Source organism: Zootermopsis nevadensis, unplaced genomic scaffold, assembly GCF_977971745.1.
Source record: "Zootermopsis nevadensis isolate Lab colony 2312 unplaced genomic scaffold, Znev_1.0 Znev_ptg000026l, whole genome shotgun sequence".
In the NCBI taxonomy this organism is placed as follows: domain Eukaryota; kingdom Metazoa; phylum Arthropoda; class Insecta; order Blattodea; family Termopsidae; genus Zootermopsis; species Zootermopsis nevadensis.
Genome location: NW_028259158.1, coordinates 1,203,836 through 1,219,860, shown reverse-complemented (window position 1 = coordinate 1,219,860; position 16,025 = coordinate 1,203,836). Strand labels below are relative to the sequence as shown.

The 16,025-nt window shown below is 40.7% G+C and overlaps 1 protein-coding gene across 3 annotated transcripts; it reads left to right on the top strand.

The window, feature by feature from the left end:
- The first annotated feature begins 357 nt into the window (after positions 1-357).
- Positions 358-12,463, top strand: LOC147872552 (uncharacterized). 3 transcript variants are annotated; one of them, XM_087356246.1, is made up of 5 exons: positions 358-2,039; positions 4,399-4,541; positions 6,259-6,362; positions 7,710-7,857; positions 8,467-12,463. In XM_087356246.1, exons 2-4 carry the CDS (start codon positions 4,427-4,429, stop codon positions 7,794-7,796), a joined length of 306 nt encoding a protein of 101 aa, XP_087212372.1. In that variant the 5' UTR covers positions 358-2,039; positions 4,399-4,426; the 3' UTR covers positions 7,797-7,857; positions 8,467-12,463. The 3 variants fall into 3 exon arrangements, with proteins under 3 accessions (XP_087212372.1, XP_087212371.1, XP_087212374.1); XM_087356245.1 differs by lacking the exon at positions 358-2,039 and adding an exon at positions 2,609-3,140; XM_087356248.1 differs by lacking the exon at positions 358-2,039 and adding an exon at positions 2,609-3,180.
- Positions 12,464-16,025: the final 3,562 nt, after the last annotated feature.

Here is a 16,025-nt window from a genome sequence, read left to right as displayed (position 1 = left end):
AGACTACACAGCGCAATAACCCAGAAGACGGAAATCTTCATACTCATCGCCCTGATGACGGAGGCAGTATGACCTCTGAAACGTCGGTAAACATCGACCAGACTTCACAGCGCAACAACCCAGAAGACGGAAATCTTCATACTCATCGCCCTGAAGATGGAGGCAGTATGACCTCTGAAACGTTGGTTAACATCGACCAGACTACACAGCGCAACAACCCAGAAGACGGAAATCTTCAGACTCATCGCCCTGATGATGGAGGCAGTATGACCTCTGAAACGTTGGTTCACATCGACCAGACTACACAGCGCAACAACCCAGAAGACGGAAATCTTCAGACTCATCGCCCTGATGATGGAGGCAGTATGACCTCTGAAACGTTGGTTAACATCGACCAGACTACACAGCGCAACAACCCAGAAGACGGAAATCTTCAGACTCACCGCCGTGAAAACTTCAAATCTCGTCCTGATGATGGAGGCAGTATGACCTTCACATGCCCAAGCAGAGGTGAACGATCATCCAACCAATTGTAACAAGACGAAAGGGTCGACGCACTCTTCAAAGAACTTCAACAGAGAATATATTGCGCATTATCCGTCAGCCGTACCGACGCCGACGGTCGTCGAATCCTAATTTTATGCCTGACTTAAAACAATTGATGTGAATCTATACGTACAATGCACATCTAAAATGTCACACACGCAGTAACACGGCAATTTATTATGAAGCTAATTAAACTGGAATCTACGTGGGGAAAAGTGTGTATTGGCATTTGTAATTGCACACAGAGGCACGTTAATTACGATGTTTACTGTTTCTGGCTAAAGGTGGACAGAGCGTCAGACAGCTGTGTGTACTGATTGTCTCAAATAAGCAGCCGTGAGCAGGCAAATAACTTTCAGGGGTGCAGAGCCCCTCCCTTGACAGGTGCAATACCCTGACCATTCAATTTTGTGGCCTTGTTGCGATCGACTGAGAAAGTTCGCATCTGTAAAAAGTCTGAAAGGAAAGACATTAGAGCTTCAATTTATTGTTAACCTCGGCACTAGATGGAGATGAGTTATCAGCATCAGCCGTGCTTTACCTCCGGTCTGGACCCTTTGCTATGTTTGCCATGGGATTGCATCGACAGAATTCTGAATGTTCGCTTTCAATTCCTGAATACTGTGCGGATGAGTTGCGTAGGCGTCCTGGCATAACTGCGTGACAATAAATATAAGCTGCTGCAACGTGTACCCCATAGCTACTCAGTGTTCTTCACCACCTGGACAAAAAAAAAACCAATTACATGCGTTTCCCCATATGGTTGCGTGACTTTTTGAACACACTGTACAAGCGATTCGCAGCTCGGCTCTTTCCGCTACAATCTAAAGGTGGCGACTGACTTGTAACATTTACTCGTAATGTAACATTCGCGGCGAGCATGTTACATTACACCACAACTGGTGAGGCGCATCGAATGCTCGTTTTGAACGCTCGGCTCGACTGTGCTCGTGTGTGCTCCATTCATTTCATTCAATATGTCGGACGTGGAGGTTGTGTTATCTGCGTTCCATTTAATACGCTACTCTTATCTAAAGAACTCGTGAATGCTCGTTACGACGCCGCTCGACTGACTGACTGACTTGTAACGTAGCGAAAAAACCGACAACACGATGGAGCGCCCGCGAGCGTGAGCGGCTCGCATCGAGCGGCTCCGTTCGCTGTCTTCACTTGTGTAATGCTCGATTTGTAACACGTTACATTACAGGCAAATGTTACAAGTCAGTCGCCACCTTAACACAACGATGCCGAGTAGAGCGATGATGTAACAATCAGTTTCTTACGTAACAGGTGCGCGCATATGAAAGCTGACCAATGGTGTCGATCCATATTTACAAATAGTTGATAACGGATCTTGGTTTCCCTTCTTTGCCGCATAGAGCTAACGAAGTGGTGAGATAAGACAAAAGTTAATCAGTGAAAGCGAACCCTGCAAGATGAAGAATTTTATAAAATACTTCAAAGGAAGTCACAAATCAAAGTCGCTGAACAAAGTAAGTATGGAACTCGCCCTTAATTGGGGTAACGTATTTGGTATCGGCCTACTTCGACACGATACCGGAAAGTTAAGGCTGTGTAACAGAGTACGCAGTTGTCTTATGTTTTGTATCATTGCATTCAAAATTAATTTGGCAGTATAATAATCGTAAACACTGTCGTCCACAGGCGATGTACACATGTTTCTCATCAATACGATATAATTATGCACGTTTATCCCACTTACCTTCCTCACAAATGAAGTTAGAGGTTATTGCAATGCAATTCTCGTACTTTACATAGTTCTCACTGAAATATGTGGACACGATTTTTAAAAGTTTTCTTTCGTACTTGCATGGCCATTACTTTGTATTAAGTACTAATCAACAAATGCAATGTATAGCCTACAACATACTTTGAAATATATATTAAGTATATATTAAATCTTGTCCGTCTAATCACAATAATTCTTATTAAATATTAAAATATTACAATAATTAACATTTAAAATATATCAAATGATGTTCTTTATCGAAATATTCGATTTACATTATATACACTTGAGGATGGTTCTTTTAGGAACTGAAACATGAAAAATGATGGTCTAATGTAAATCGAATATTTCGATAAAGAACATCATTTGATATATTTTAAATGTTAATTATTGTAATGTTTTAATATTTAATAAGAATTTATTGTGATTAGACGGACAAGATTTAATATATACGTATTATATCACAATATGACGCAACTTTACCATCTTATACTTTGAAATGTTTCCTGGCTCCCAATTTAAAGACAAGTAATTCGTAAAATAAAGCGTCTGTTATCCTTCACAAGTTTAATTTCGAAACCTAAAAGAATCACGGCCACGTATGTTTTGTGAGAAGTATAAAATGCTTGTTTTCATCTGTGACTAAACTTTTCTGCATTTTGCACAGAAGTTCCCAATATGGCGTCAGTAGGGAAATGAAGTCTGTCGTATATTTGTAATGTGATGCCTTGTGATGATTGGTGTATGTGAATCCATTATCGTTCAGTTGTGAGCAGAGAAGATGAACTGTCAAATTAAAGGAATTTGTATTTAGATTATTTTGGCTTAATTTTGGGAAGCTGATGTTATATTTATAAATAGTTTGGCTTGAAATCTGACCTCCGGTAATTGGATTATTTTTTGTACTATTCAAAATTGTTTTTAAGAAAGTTTTTTTTTTATTTGTGATTGTCTTGTGCGTTGTTGGAATACATTGTTTAGTAGAAGCTTGCCGATGTTTCAGAGGTGCTAGCTCTCTGTATCATCAGGGAAATGAGACTGAATTGTGCAACAAGCCTGAAGACGGCCATCTTCATACTTACCTCCATGATAACCTCAAATCTCACTTGTTGCTTTGTAAATAGAACAAAACAAAATACAATTTATCTTTTCTTTAATGGATCTAGATAGTTCCTTCTGTTAACCATCCGCGTGGGTTCAGAATTTCAACTGTTTCTTTTACCTGATATCTTAACATTGATCCTGACAATGAATTAATCAGTATGCAAACATGTAAGGAAACATAACCAAAACAACAAAATAGAACACATTTGTTTATAAAGATTTTTGCAAACAAGTAAGTATGAAGACAAAGCAAATATGTGATGTGACATTTAAACACTGACGTAAATAAATCATAAGGCCATTAGACATTAGTGATGTTTCTTTCTGAGCAACCGTATTTTCCTACATGCACTTGTAAGATAAATGTTAGTGAAAATTTGCTTCTGAAGTCTCTGCATGCCAAATGTGTACGTGACATTGTAGCAAGGTTCAGATGCCTTCAAAATGGCAATGTCGTAGAGCCGTAATATACGAGTTCCTTGATACAACACTCTCTCGTATTTGAACTAGTCAACACAGTTTCTTTCACCTGAATGATTGCTGTCTAACCATCTGCGGAGGAATATGGCTGTCTTCCGTGTTGTTGCCCTGCGCAGTCTGGTAGAAGTTCGCAGACATTTCATAGATGATTGCTTGTCTCCATCAATGTGGCAGCAAATGACATGAGGCAGACTGGCCTTCAGTGTTTTAATTCTTGAAAATCCTCTCGGGTTATCAGCCGCGCCAAGTGGTTAAAACATGAAAAGACCAACGGTTCGTTGTCCTCAGGGTACTGTCTCCAGCCCCGTGTGACTGGTGGATGATGTCACGAGCTCGCCTTGTTATGGTCAGCTTACCGGTTAGACGCCTGGGCCTGGTTTCCTGTGTTGAATTTAATTCTTCCTTGCTGTAATGGTTCAAAGTTGAAACAGATTTTTCCAGATTAAATATTAACTTCATTATGTTACAGAGAATTCTTAGTCTGTAGAATGACCCATTTGTTCTCTGTGTTTTTCCAGTCAAAACCGGCTCACGTGTGCCCAGTCAATGACAAAGAGTGGCTGTATTGTGAGGGAATTGGAAACTCACATTGAGGACAAAAGATGGTCAGAAGAGAAGATCGTTAGGCAGGGAAAAGAGATCTGGACTCTGAATGCAGAAAGTATGTATGATTTAATTCTATGTCAATTTCTGTGTTTGCGCGTGTCTCTTTAGGAGCCCTGATATTCTCCCCAGTACTCTCTTCCAGTTACGTTGAGAGTTTGTTCTGTCTCGCTTAGAGACAAAGCTCTTTGCCTCCAAAGAAGAACATAGGTTGACTTCAGCTTTCCGGGGTGAACCTTGTCACACGTTGAAAGTTGTGTGTGCCGTAGAGTTATTTATGTTCTCATTTCCCAATGCGTATTACTTGCCTCACCTGCTTCGTCGCCCTTGATTTGATTCCTGTTGTAGAAGACTGCATAGTACGGTGTTCTACATTACGCGCTACTCCCTTCATCTATCAGCGACTCTCTTTTAGGTCCAATTCTAAATGAAGTTCCCGATTTGAAAGACATGCTACTCCCGTTTAATGAAATTCAGATGCACAGAGTTGGTACCAATGGAAAGAGAAACTCTCCAAGTTTGCGCAGAATCTTCCACACAGTCTTCTGCAGGATACCAAGCTCTGTGCTGCCTCTGACGGTGGATTTATGCGGGCTGCGTGTGAAACTTGCTCGGACCCGCTCCGCTGTTTCCTCGCTTACTGACGAGCTGCCGGTTGACTTTCTCTTACATCTCTCCCATTTCTTAAATTCGGAATCCCACTTACGAATTGTATGCCCACTGGCTCGATCTGCCGCAAACTTGGTTCAGAACCTCCGTTGCGCATTAATAACAGACCGGTGAACGTGGAAATCTAGGACACAAAAGTCTCTCCTGTCTTCGATGGCAGCCATTTTCTCTCATATCGCCCCTGGCGGCGAACAGTGTCATTACCAGCCCATGAAAGTGATATTTCCCATACATTATTACAATATAATTTTCTTGATGAATTTCTCATCTGGCTCATGCAATGCTGCCTTCTCGACACACACATCATCCCAGTTGTTTTTATGTCTCTCTCGGAGACATGTTTTTAGTATGATGTCACGCGGTGTAATTGGAGAAGCCACTGCTTGTTTGCCTCACAATGGTTCAGAAATTCGTATGATTCACTAGTGGACTCAAATAGCTGTGTATAAATTTTGCTCTTAACTGTAATGCTTGATTTCTTATTTCCTGAAATACCCTCACAGGAGGAATTTCACAATTTGACGTGGTCATAAAATGCGGAATAAATTGAGATGCCATAAATTTAGTGCGAAGAGGAATGGAGACGAACTTCGATTTCAGATACAGGAGAATCAGAAATTACGAGAAATGTTGTCAGAGCAGGCGAGAGAGAATGTATGTTTTTATTGTGTTTATGTCCAAAGTTGAAGAGTACAGATTATATACTTCCGCGGTATGAAATGTTGTCAATTACCGTATTAACTACTTGTCTCTTCAGAAGTGCAGATATTCTGCTTGGCAGTTTGTTCCCGTTATCTTAAAAAAAAATTCCTAACTAGTGGGTTCAAGATGAAGTTTTGCTCTACAGTAGAACAGATTTTATTGTCATATTTTGAACAACTATGGCTCTCTGGGACGAATCTTGTCAAATTTTAAAACTTATCCAAGATTTTGACAGATATTTAAGTTGACATTGCCCCCCTGAAAGAAGTAGTTCCATTGTCAGCTGTAACGCGGGATCATTCTCGATATTTATCAAGACTTATTCCTGGAAGCCGTAGTTATAATCTTAACTCCAGCTACAAAAGACTAAGAAGATGAACTAATGTAGTCATAAAATGTTACAGTGACAGAACTGCGGAATGAACTCAGACAACATAAATTTATTGCGAAGAAGAATGGGGACGCACTTCATTTCCAGATGCAGGAGAATGAGCGGGCGAGACAGAGGGTATGCATGCTTTTATTCTATTTATGTTTTAAGTTGAATAGTGCAGACACTTCTTAGTATGAAATTTTGTCAATTACCATGTAACTGCATGTCTCTTCAGAAGCGCAGATATTTTGCTTGGAATTTTGTTCAAAATTTATTCGCCTCCCTTTAGTTAGTTACAGATAAAGTTCTGCTTTCAGAGAAGAAGAAGATGTTTTACTTTCATATTCTGAAGACGCTCTGTGTTTATTATACCCTTTTAATATTACTCGGCTTCTTATCCCCGGGCTGTCAAAGTGACATTTTCCTTACAAAGTTAATTCTTTATGAATTTCTCATTTCTGAAGCCTGTTACATGCTCCATCCACCACGTCCCTACTGATTGCGTCGGTGATGAAAGGGCTATATATTGTATGACATCAGGCCACCGTAATTGGAAAAGGCACTGGTCTTTTGCCATCTAATGATTTCGACAGTTTTTTGGGATCCAGTAATGTAGACAAAGGGTGTTCAAAGAAGATGCTCACTTTATTTAAATCCTTTGTTTAAAATTTTAGCTATGTAGACTGTGTGCTGTAGCGCGTGGTTTCTTTGAAATTCTGTCGTGCAGACTGTTTTTACTTTGTCTTAAAATGTTTCGGATATGGATCTGCAGAAAGAAGTGAGATTTCAGAAATCGGTTGTGGAGAAGAGTGAGGGCACGATCTGCATCCACACAGATGTGATTAAGACGTTACAAGCAATGTGTTCATGGATGGGGCGTGAGATCGACAAACTGCGTGTATTTACCAAGTTGAAGAGCGCATACTATAAACTTCCTCAGTATGAAGTCCTCTCATTTACCATTTGACTGCATATCTCTTTAGAAATGTAGATATTCTGCTCAGCGCTCTCTACCAATTGCTCCCAAAAATTTGTTCTTACATCCGAGTTAGAGAATGAGTTTTGCTTCCAAAGAAGATGAAATTTTAGTGTGTTGTTTTCAACGGCTTTGGCTATCGGGAATGAGACATGTCAGATTTTGAAAATTATCCATCATTTTGTCAAGGATTTCAGTTGCTATTGTTACCGTAAGAATCACGAGAGGCCACAAGTGGTGTCGGTTGTGAGCCGTATCAATCCAGGTTCCCCTTCCTTTCAGTGTTTCATAATTCATTTTAATATTATCCACCTCTTCATGTCTTCAGTCTTGCCCAATCAGTGCTTCTGAACTAAATCCTGCATGTGCTTTTTATCTCTGCCATGCTACGTGCCCCACCAATCTCATCCTTCTTAATCTGATTATCGTAGCTAAAGAATAAATGTCATGTACTTTTATCAGGAGATATTCTACAGACAATTTCAAGCGTTCATAAAATTTTACAGATTCGGGTCTATCGAGAGAAGTTGGATATTGAAGAATCCGAAGAGATGAATGATTCTGCAGCGGTCCCAAGGTACGCAGATCGGTGAAACAATGCATTTCATGGACCTAATATGTTTCCTGATGAACATAACCCAGCAATGGAGAGTGGTAAGTACCCGTTAATTTTGCCTCTTTATCGAAAGTTTCCTGTGGGTTTCCACGGGATATTAAATTAAATAGGTTGTCAGACCTGAGTTAACATTCTACGCAGTTTGTCTTTCAAAATTATCTTGCAATATAATTTGTAGTTTTTCCAGTAAATAATGTTTAGTTACGTCATTGGCAAAATAGAATTGCATAAATTGCTAGCGTTTATTTGGTTCGTCATGTTTCTCCAGTGTACCTGTCGCTTGATATCACTGTTATATTTTTAACAAATGAATGCATATTTTCGAGTACATGTGCCCTTATGTTAATAAAATTTTTGGTTCCATCGTCTGTTCTTTAAAATCACGACGTTCCGGTGGCTGGTTCTGTCTCCGTCTTCAGGTGAGAGGTACCTACTCTGTTGGTTCCCTTAGATAGAGATAGTCTCTGTCACAGAACCAGCCTCCGAAACGTCGTGATTTTAAAGAACAGACGGTGGAAAACGTCCTGACAAAGAATAATTTTTGATATAAACTCCCGTCGTCAAAACCCTTTAGAATAAAATTAAAAATATTTATAGGTGTAGAATGATGATTGTACTGTAATCAATGTTTATGCTTGGTAACAAAGATTCCAGGGTTCTGCCGTTGGTACCGGTCCAGTTAGAGTGAAAAGGAGCGGCGATTCTGAGAAGAGCATATCAAGCCCACCAGACATCTGGGACTTCGGAAAGAGATGTACTCTCCTGCTCTTCTTTTGCACAAACGGCTTCGTCACGCAACCAGGTTATGAGGGAAGTCACCAGTCCACGTAACTCTGAAGAAGAAGAAGAATAACTGATGTCTTTTGGAGAGGAATTAACAGGAAAAATTTTTGAAATCATACGCATAAATTGTTTATTGGATTTTCCTTTATGGGGTATTTATATTCTATGTCTAATAAACCCTTTGACCCCAGGTGGTTGTAACGATATTCAGATATCAGCTCCTACCTCAAAGAGAACGCGGCACTCCACCATTGCGAGGATCAGTCCGTTGATGCTGTTACGGAAATGCTTGCTGTTTGTTCCGAGAATCATAAAAAGTACGCAGATATACTCGGTGGGAAAAATGCAGAGTCACTGAATACCGAAGGATGTGGCATATTGGATTTCCTCTAGGCTGTAAAGGGTTGAATGAAGACGGATCAGATGTGCCAGACATTTTGCGTGATATGTAACGGGATAAGTACAAAAATGTTCCTCTTCGAGAGATAATATCAGAAAAATTATCGACTTCTCAGTTTTGGAAATTAGGCGCAGGGCTATTGAAAATTCATGTACAACTGGTGCACAAAACATTATTCATCTTGAAGATACAATCGTAGGAAAATTATTAATTTATTATGTTTTTTAAAATTAGGAACAGGATTATCCAGAATGTTTGGCATGCCGCAGGGGAAGGAAGTAATTAAGTTTTCCACATTATGAAGTTTTTCATCATAAGTAACTGAAGATTGTTTAATGGTGCATTGTAGAAAATAGAGGTAGGCCTCGATTTGCGCCAATTTTGAAACCAGAAAGTCAAAACGTAAAAGAAAAATATATTTCACTATTATTTATAACGTTTTACAATGTATCTCGTACTGATTCTTATACTAAATCGTAATTCTTACATCGCTGATTTTGGATAAAAGTTATAAATACAGTCATCTCTGCAATTACGTATGTTTCATCAACGCGAATTTGCTCCAATGAGATCGATGAATCGGTAAAAGCTGTTTGTGAAATGCAAACTTTTGCATATGCGAGTTTGCTCTTATGCAATTTCATTCCTGGCGCTTTAAACTTTCAAAGGACTAATTTAATCTCTGCGGAGGTACCGGGGTTATTTTTACTACACGATTTTCTATAGGTCGGCGTCTTACATGAATGCAACTATCGCATAACAGCAGAGATGACTGCACGCATCAATCACATGAAAGAATCGCAGTCAATCGTGGGGACCAACGAATTTCCGATTTTAAGTGTATAAAATGTATATTTTTTTTAAATTCCCTTTATTTTATCTACGTTATTTCAGAGCTTTAAATGTAATGCCGTTATATTACTCGCCGATGTTTGGGTGCTGGGAACGCATGCCATTGACTTCCCATTGATTTACATCATAAGAGAGTTTCAATTTACGCCGGTTCGTCCAGGAACGCATCCCCGGCGTAAATCGAGGGCTACGTGTAATTGCTTTGAATTTCACTGGGCATTGCTAGTAGAGACATAAATGCGAGCTGTTGTGGCCAAAAGCCATAAAATTAGCAAATTCAAGTCTGATAATAGAATCCACAGACATTCATGAGAGCTATTGTAATCGAAGTGAGACTAGTTATTGCTACTTCAGTTTGCATAGGTTAGGACATTCAAAATGTAAAACAACTTGAAAAGGGGATGTGAACCGATGGCATGTGTAGGACTAGACGTGCCCAAATTCTTGCCAAAAGTACATAAAGTCAGTGTTGGGAGGTAGCCATGAAGGGGAGAGCTGGCTGCCTTGTGATACCAGGTGAAGGAAAGAGGACCATGGGACCCAAGTCAAGCTGCTGGTTGCTAACCATTCTGATGTGCCATGCAAATAGAATTGGATCCACCGATTATGGCCCCTGACCTTGTACGGAGTGCCCAGTATGCGGACCACTCGATGAAGGAAGGAACGAGTTTCCGCCGGTCAGTACAGTCTGTGTCAACAACACGCCACCTGTTCGTTCAATCTCCTTTCTGGTCATTGATAACGCCTCGTATCACAACACTCAGACAGACAAAACCCACCGACGTCTTAATCAAAGAAGGACGAAATGAAAGCCTGGCTATTGGAGTAACACTGAAGACTACAATTTAGCCTTGAAACCACTGTAAGACTATTCGAAGCTAAAAATGTCCCACTGCTAACCTATGGAATCGAAATCGCATGGTCGAACCTAAGTCTGAAAGACGTAAAATCACTGGAAAACGTCAAGGCAAGATTCCTGAAAAATTACTCTTGGAATTTCAAAATACGCGCCATCAAGACTGGCCCACGAGCTACCGAAGGAAACGTTCCTGATGGAAGATCTGCGTTACAGGCTACTGCTCCCATCTATGGAAAACTCGTCGCGACTACTTCAAGAGAGTAACTGACATTAACAGTTATATCAGTAGCCATTTACATTTCACTGGTAAGTAGCTGCACTTTCCAATAACTGGTTATTTGCAGCAACTCTCTGAATTAGTGGAACTGGTATCTGCCATGTAGCTGTTAGTGGAGATCCCGATCACGTTTCACTGAACAGTACCTGAGGTCAGCAGCTGAATTACCAGTAACCAGTTTCCTGCTGTTATTTAAATAACAGGAACTGGTAACTGACAATAACAGTTATATCAGTTGCCATTTACATTTCAGTGGTTAGTAGCTGCACTTTCCAATAACTGGTTATTTGTAGCAACTGTTTGAATTAGTGGAACTGATAACTGCCATGTAGCTGTTAGTGGAAGTACCGATCACGTTTCACTGAACAGTAGCTGAGGTCGGCAAGCTGAATTACCAGTAACCAGTTTCCTGCTGTTATTTAAATAACAGGAACTGGTAACTGACAATAACAGTTATATCAGTAGCCATTTACATTTCACTGGTTAGTAGCTGCATCACGTCCTTTAACAGGCAGCCTGACGGATAATAAAATGGGAGACATTCTGGTCACTCCTGGGTTATTTTCTCTCTCGCTTTGTATTTGTACGTATGTATTCGTCAAGAACGTTAAAGTAGCTGTTATTTCTGTGCATTTATTTTTTTTTTTGGGGGGGGGGAGGCTTGATATAGTGGTGATGTTTGGTATTTTCTTTGAAGTATTAACTGGAGTCTTAAATATCTACAAATCTACTTCGTGTTTCAGAGGGTTCGCTGAAAACTCACTAGGGTCAATTTGTTTACATTATTTTCCATGAATCGCAAGATCGTGGCCTACCCGTAATCATTTCGCTGTCCTAAGTCCCTTCGGTCCTGCCAAAGTTGGTCTACTTACATTTCGAAACTCCTTGCATGAGTGATCGGCCTTGAGTGGGACTCGAACCCACGATCGCAGCAGTCAGGCGCACGAGGTATATTATACAATAATTTTCGTAAAGTGTTAAAATTACAGATGGTGGTCCTCTGCTTTGTTGGGCCGTGTACGTGTTTCTTATTTTTCAACCAAATTTTATCTCACGGCCGGCAAAGCCCAGATTTGTTGCAACACGTGTCAAGGTAAACTGCTCTGCGCACATGAATCACTAAGTCAGCTGACCGGAAGGGGGGGGGGGGAATCGCTTCGCTACTCTGCTTGGCCTTCAGTCTCCAGCGTTGCCATGTTGAGAAGGAGCGTGTACTTTAATGACGTAAATACGTCCATACGGAAGGGTGATTCGGCAAATCAGCGTTAGTTGCGAACACGTGTAAGATCCAGCGCCGAGACACATTTAAACGTTCATTCCTCCTGAATGCTGAGAGTAAGGGTAATGTAACTTATATGTAAAATGATCAGTAAATGAAGACCTTTAAGAATCTGTAACGTATTTTGTTGTAATTATAATTGTTTATACATTTATTGTAATTTTAATAAACCAATGTGTGCAATTTTCGATGTATCTGGCGCGTTAAGCTCCCGCCTCTCGAAAACCGTAAGAGATGGATCTGGACATATTGCGTACGAAGTACGTATTACGTCATGAGCTTTCCAAATCTGTTTTCAGATTTTACATATCACGAATGGTTTAGGTTCTACAAACATTTGTTTATACGAACAAAGGCGCATCGCACCTCACGCTACTTCTGCGTCTGTGAAGTGACGTGTTTTCTTCGAGGTACGGACCGAATTCTTAAATACGATTCAGACGAGTTCTCGCTTCAAAGGGACAAGGAACATTTCAACGCTGCTTAAATATGGAATTCTCACTCGGCTCTGCAATATTTAAACTTATTTTCTACGCGCAGTGTCGAAAATTAACAAATGGAGGGAAGACTGGTGTGATATATATAGGCGGTTTAGTCGTCGGGCGCCATTGATCACTAAAGTCACGTACATTGTAAGAAAGGGATGCCTATATTGCAGGAGATGTAGTTCTCTCCTATGTATGAGACTGGTTATGGAATGTGTCGTACAACCAGCGGGGAAACAGAGTGTAGTCTTGTAATTTCTACCCAAGATTCAATATAGAATTATACAACATCTTGGGAAATGTTATATTACTTCTAGATTTTCAGTTCGTGAACGCGGACGTTTGGTGATGTCTTATAAAAAGTCGGGTTGGACCGACAGGGAACTTCAGACGAGTGTACGTTGGTTTGCGTTGTTATGAAAGGATGAAGTTCTAAATGGAAACTTCCCTTCTTCCTCAAAGAAACCACAACTTGTCTCTGTGACAAAGATCAACTGGTTAATGCTTTTAAGGTAAATAATCTGTGTTTATTCTGAGAATCATACATTGCACATAAATAAAACCTTAAACACGCCCGCGAAATGTCATAAGGGGAAGAAATAAACTCTATTTTCGGTCTAAATCTAAGAATAAAACTTTTAAACGAACTTCAAATATCTTCTGCTTTTTTATGAAACCATCTTAATGGTGAAAGATAACTAATTCATGCTCGAAGCGGTAACACTTCTTACGTACATGCCTGTTTCGAATTTCAGCCGAGACCGAGATTTTCCAAAAACAAATTTCGTGATTTTACTCCGACCTTTTATGTTCCGCGAAAGCCACAGTTCTCATTTCATGCAATGATATTTAATCGATGTTTGTTTTTAGGTCATAACAACGCAGGGAACAGAGGTGACTCATAGGATGTTGCTCCGTGTAGTCTGGTAGAAGTTTACCGACGTTTCGAAGGTTCTTGCTGGCACCATCGCACATACCATTCGCCCTCGGAATCTCAAACCTCACTAAAAGTCATTCTGCGTAAGATAAACAGGGAACAAATCTTGTTCGGGACTCGATCAGTGACCTCTGTCGGTCAAGACAAGGAAGGAAATAGAACAGGTTTCTTGGGGAACGTTTTAGCCTGTGACCCGTCTTAATAATATCTGCCCCTCTTCTTAGATTCACCTCATCTCACTCTTTCTCTCGACACGCATTCTCTGTCTTTGTCTGTCATATTATAGTCTTACCGGACCCTTAGTTCAAGAGATGTAACCCTGTAACCTATTTATTTATTATTATTTAGTGTTCTGTCTGACGACAGGTCCATATGAACAGGATCCTTCCATCCTTTTCTCTTCTCGGACTGGGACCTGTTCATATACGTTCTTGGCAGATGATCCAGAAGTGGTTTGCCATTGCCTTCTTCTGTGTGTGAATGGAGTAATTGTTGGGATGCCACGGAGGAAAACTCCGTGTTGCCTAGACCACGGCCTTGCCCAACATAAGTTATAAATTCTAACCCGAGACCCCAGAATTACAAGGCCAGCGTTCTAACCGCTAGACCACTGTATCGAAGCAGAATTACCTGCTTCGCGGGTCATCATGCCGACTGGGCGTAAGAGGAATGTAAGGACCATCTAAAATGATAATCAGGGGAGAGACGAAATTCGAAATGAAGAAGGCAGTTCTGGTGCTGGGCAGAGTCGCACCAGAAGCAATGAATATCATGTTAAGAATAATTGGACGAATTGACCTGTTGAATTCGAAGCTCGTCTAAGTAATATTAAAGGTTTCAGCCCGCACCGCGAAGAAAACACCACACTTCACCGTCGCGAAGATCGACTGGTTAACGCCGTTTAAGGAAATAATCGCTGTTTATTCTGAGAAACGTACGAAGCGTACAAATGCGAAATGAAGAGTTACTCATTACTAAGTCAGGTCTTTCTTTCTAGTACCACGTATGAAAAATCTGTCACGTGGTTAATTTTTCGGATGAAAGACGATTTCACGGCGGGAAAACAATTTCTACTTAAGTACAGAGTTGTGTTTCCGTAACGAACTCCACTCGTTTGTCCCATTCTTTTAAATTCGAGTTATCTGCTTTCAAAGAGACCGTCTTCCACAGTGAAGCGGGCGATAACAAGATGGATGGGATTTAAAAATTAATTGTGCAGGGCATTGCTTCTCCATTACGAGTTTCACCTTCTTGCAAAAAGAACGAATGAGCTTCTGTTTGGTGCCTACGTGCAGGGCTGAAACACGAACAAAGAAACTCTCTGGTCTACAAAGAATAAAACTTCTCAGAGATCTTAGTTCATGTCTCTTCTCACCAGGTTAAAGGACAGTATCAGAATACAAACGCAGGGGAGAAATCCCTCGATAATGTGGGAGGTTCATTCTGTTACGTATGGAAGACGGAGAAATCAGAATCACAGTCACAAGGGAATTAGGACAGTATCAAATTCGGGGAATTTTGTTATCGTTCAGCTGCCAATTTGTTGCATTATCGCCCCAATTAGAAAGCTTCAAGTTTTAAAATATGAATTGCAGTAATTTTTATCTGTTGTGTCGTAGTGTATTAGACTTGAACGTTCACCCCAAATAAAGAACACAGATTTAATGTCATATACGATTCCCGGCGGTACCCGAATTTATAACTTGTGTTGGGCAACGCCGTGGCCTAGGCAACACAGAGTTTTCCTCCGTGGCATCCCAACAATTACTCCATTCACACACAGAAGAAGGCAATGGCAAACCACTTCTGGATCATCTGCCAAGAACGTATATGAACAGGTCCCAGTCCGAGAAAAGGATGGAAGGATCCTGTTCATATGGACCTGTCGTCAGACAGAACACTAAATAATAAGATGAGGTGGTCTCGGGTTCGAATTTATAACTTGTGTTGGGCAACGCCGTGGCCTAGGCAACACGGAGTTCTCCTCCGTGGCATCCCAACAATTACTCCATTCACACACAGAAGAAGGCAATGGCAAACCACTTCTGGATCATCTGCCAAGAACGTATATGAACAGGTCCCAGTCCGAGAAAAGGATGGAAGGATCCTGTTCATATGGACCTGTCGTCAGACAGAACACTAAATAATAAGATGAGGTGGTCTCGGGTTCGAATTTATAACTTGTGTTGGGCAAGGCCGTGGTCTAGGCAACACGGAGTTTTCCTCCGTGGCATCCCAACAATTACTCCATTCACACACAGAAGAAGGCAATGGCAAACCACTTCTGGATCATCTGCCAAGAACGTATATGAACAGGTCCCAGTCCGAGAAAAG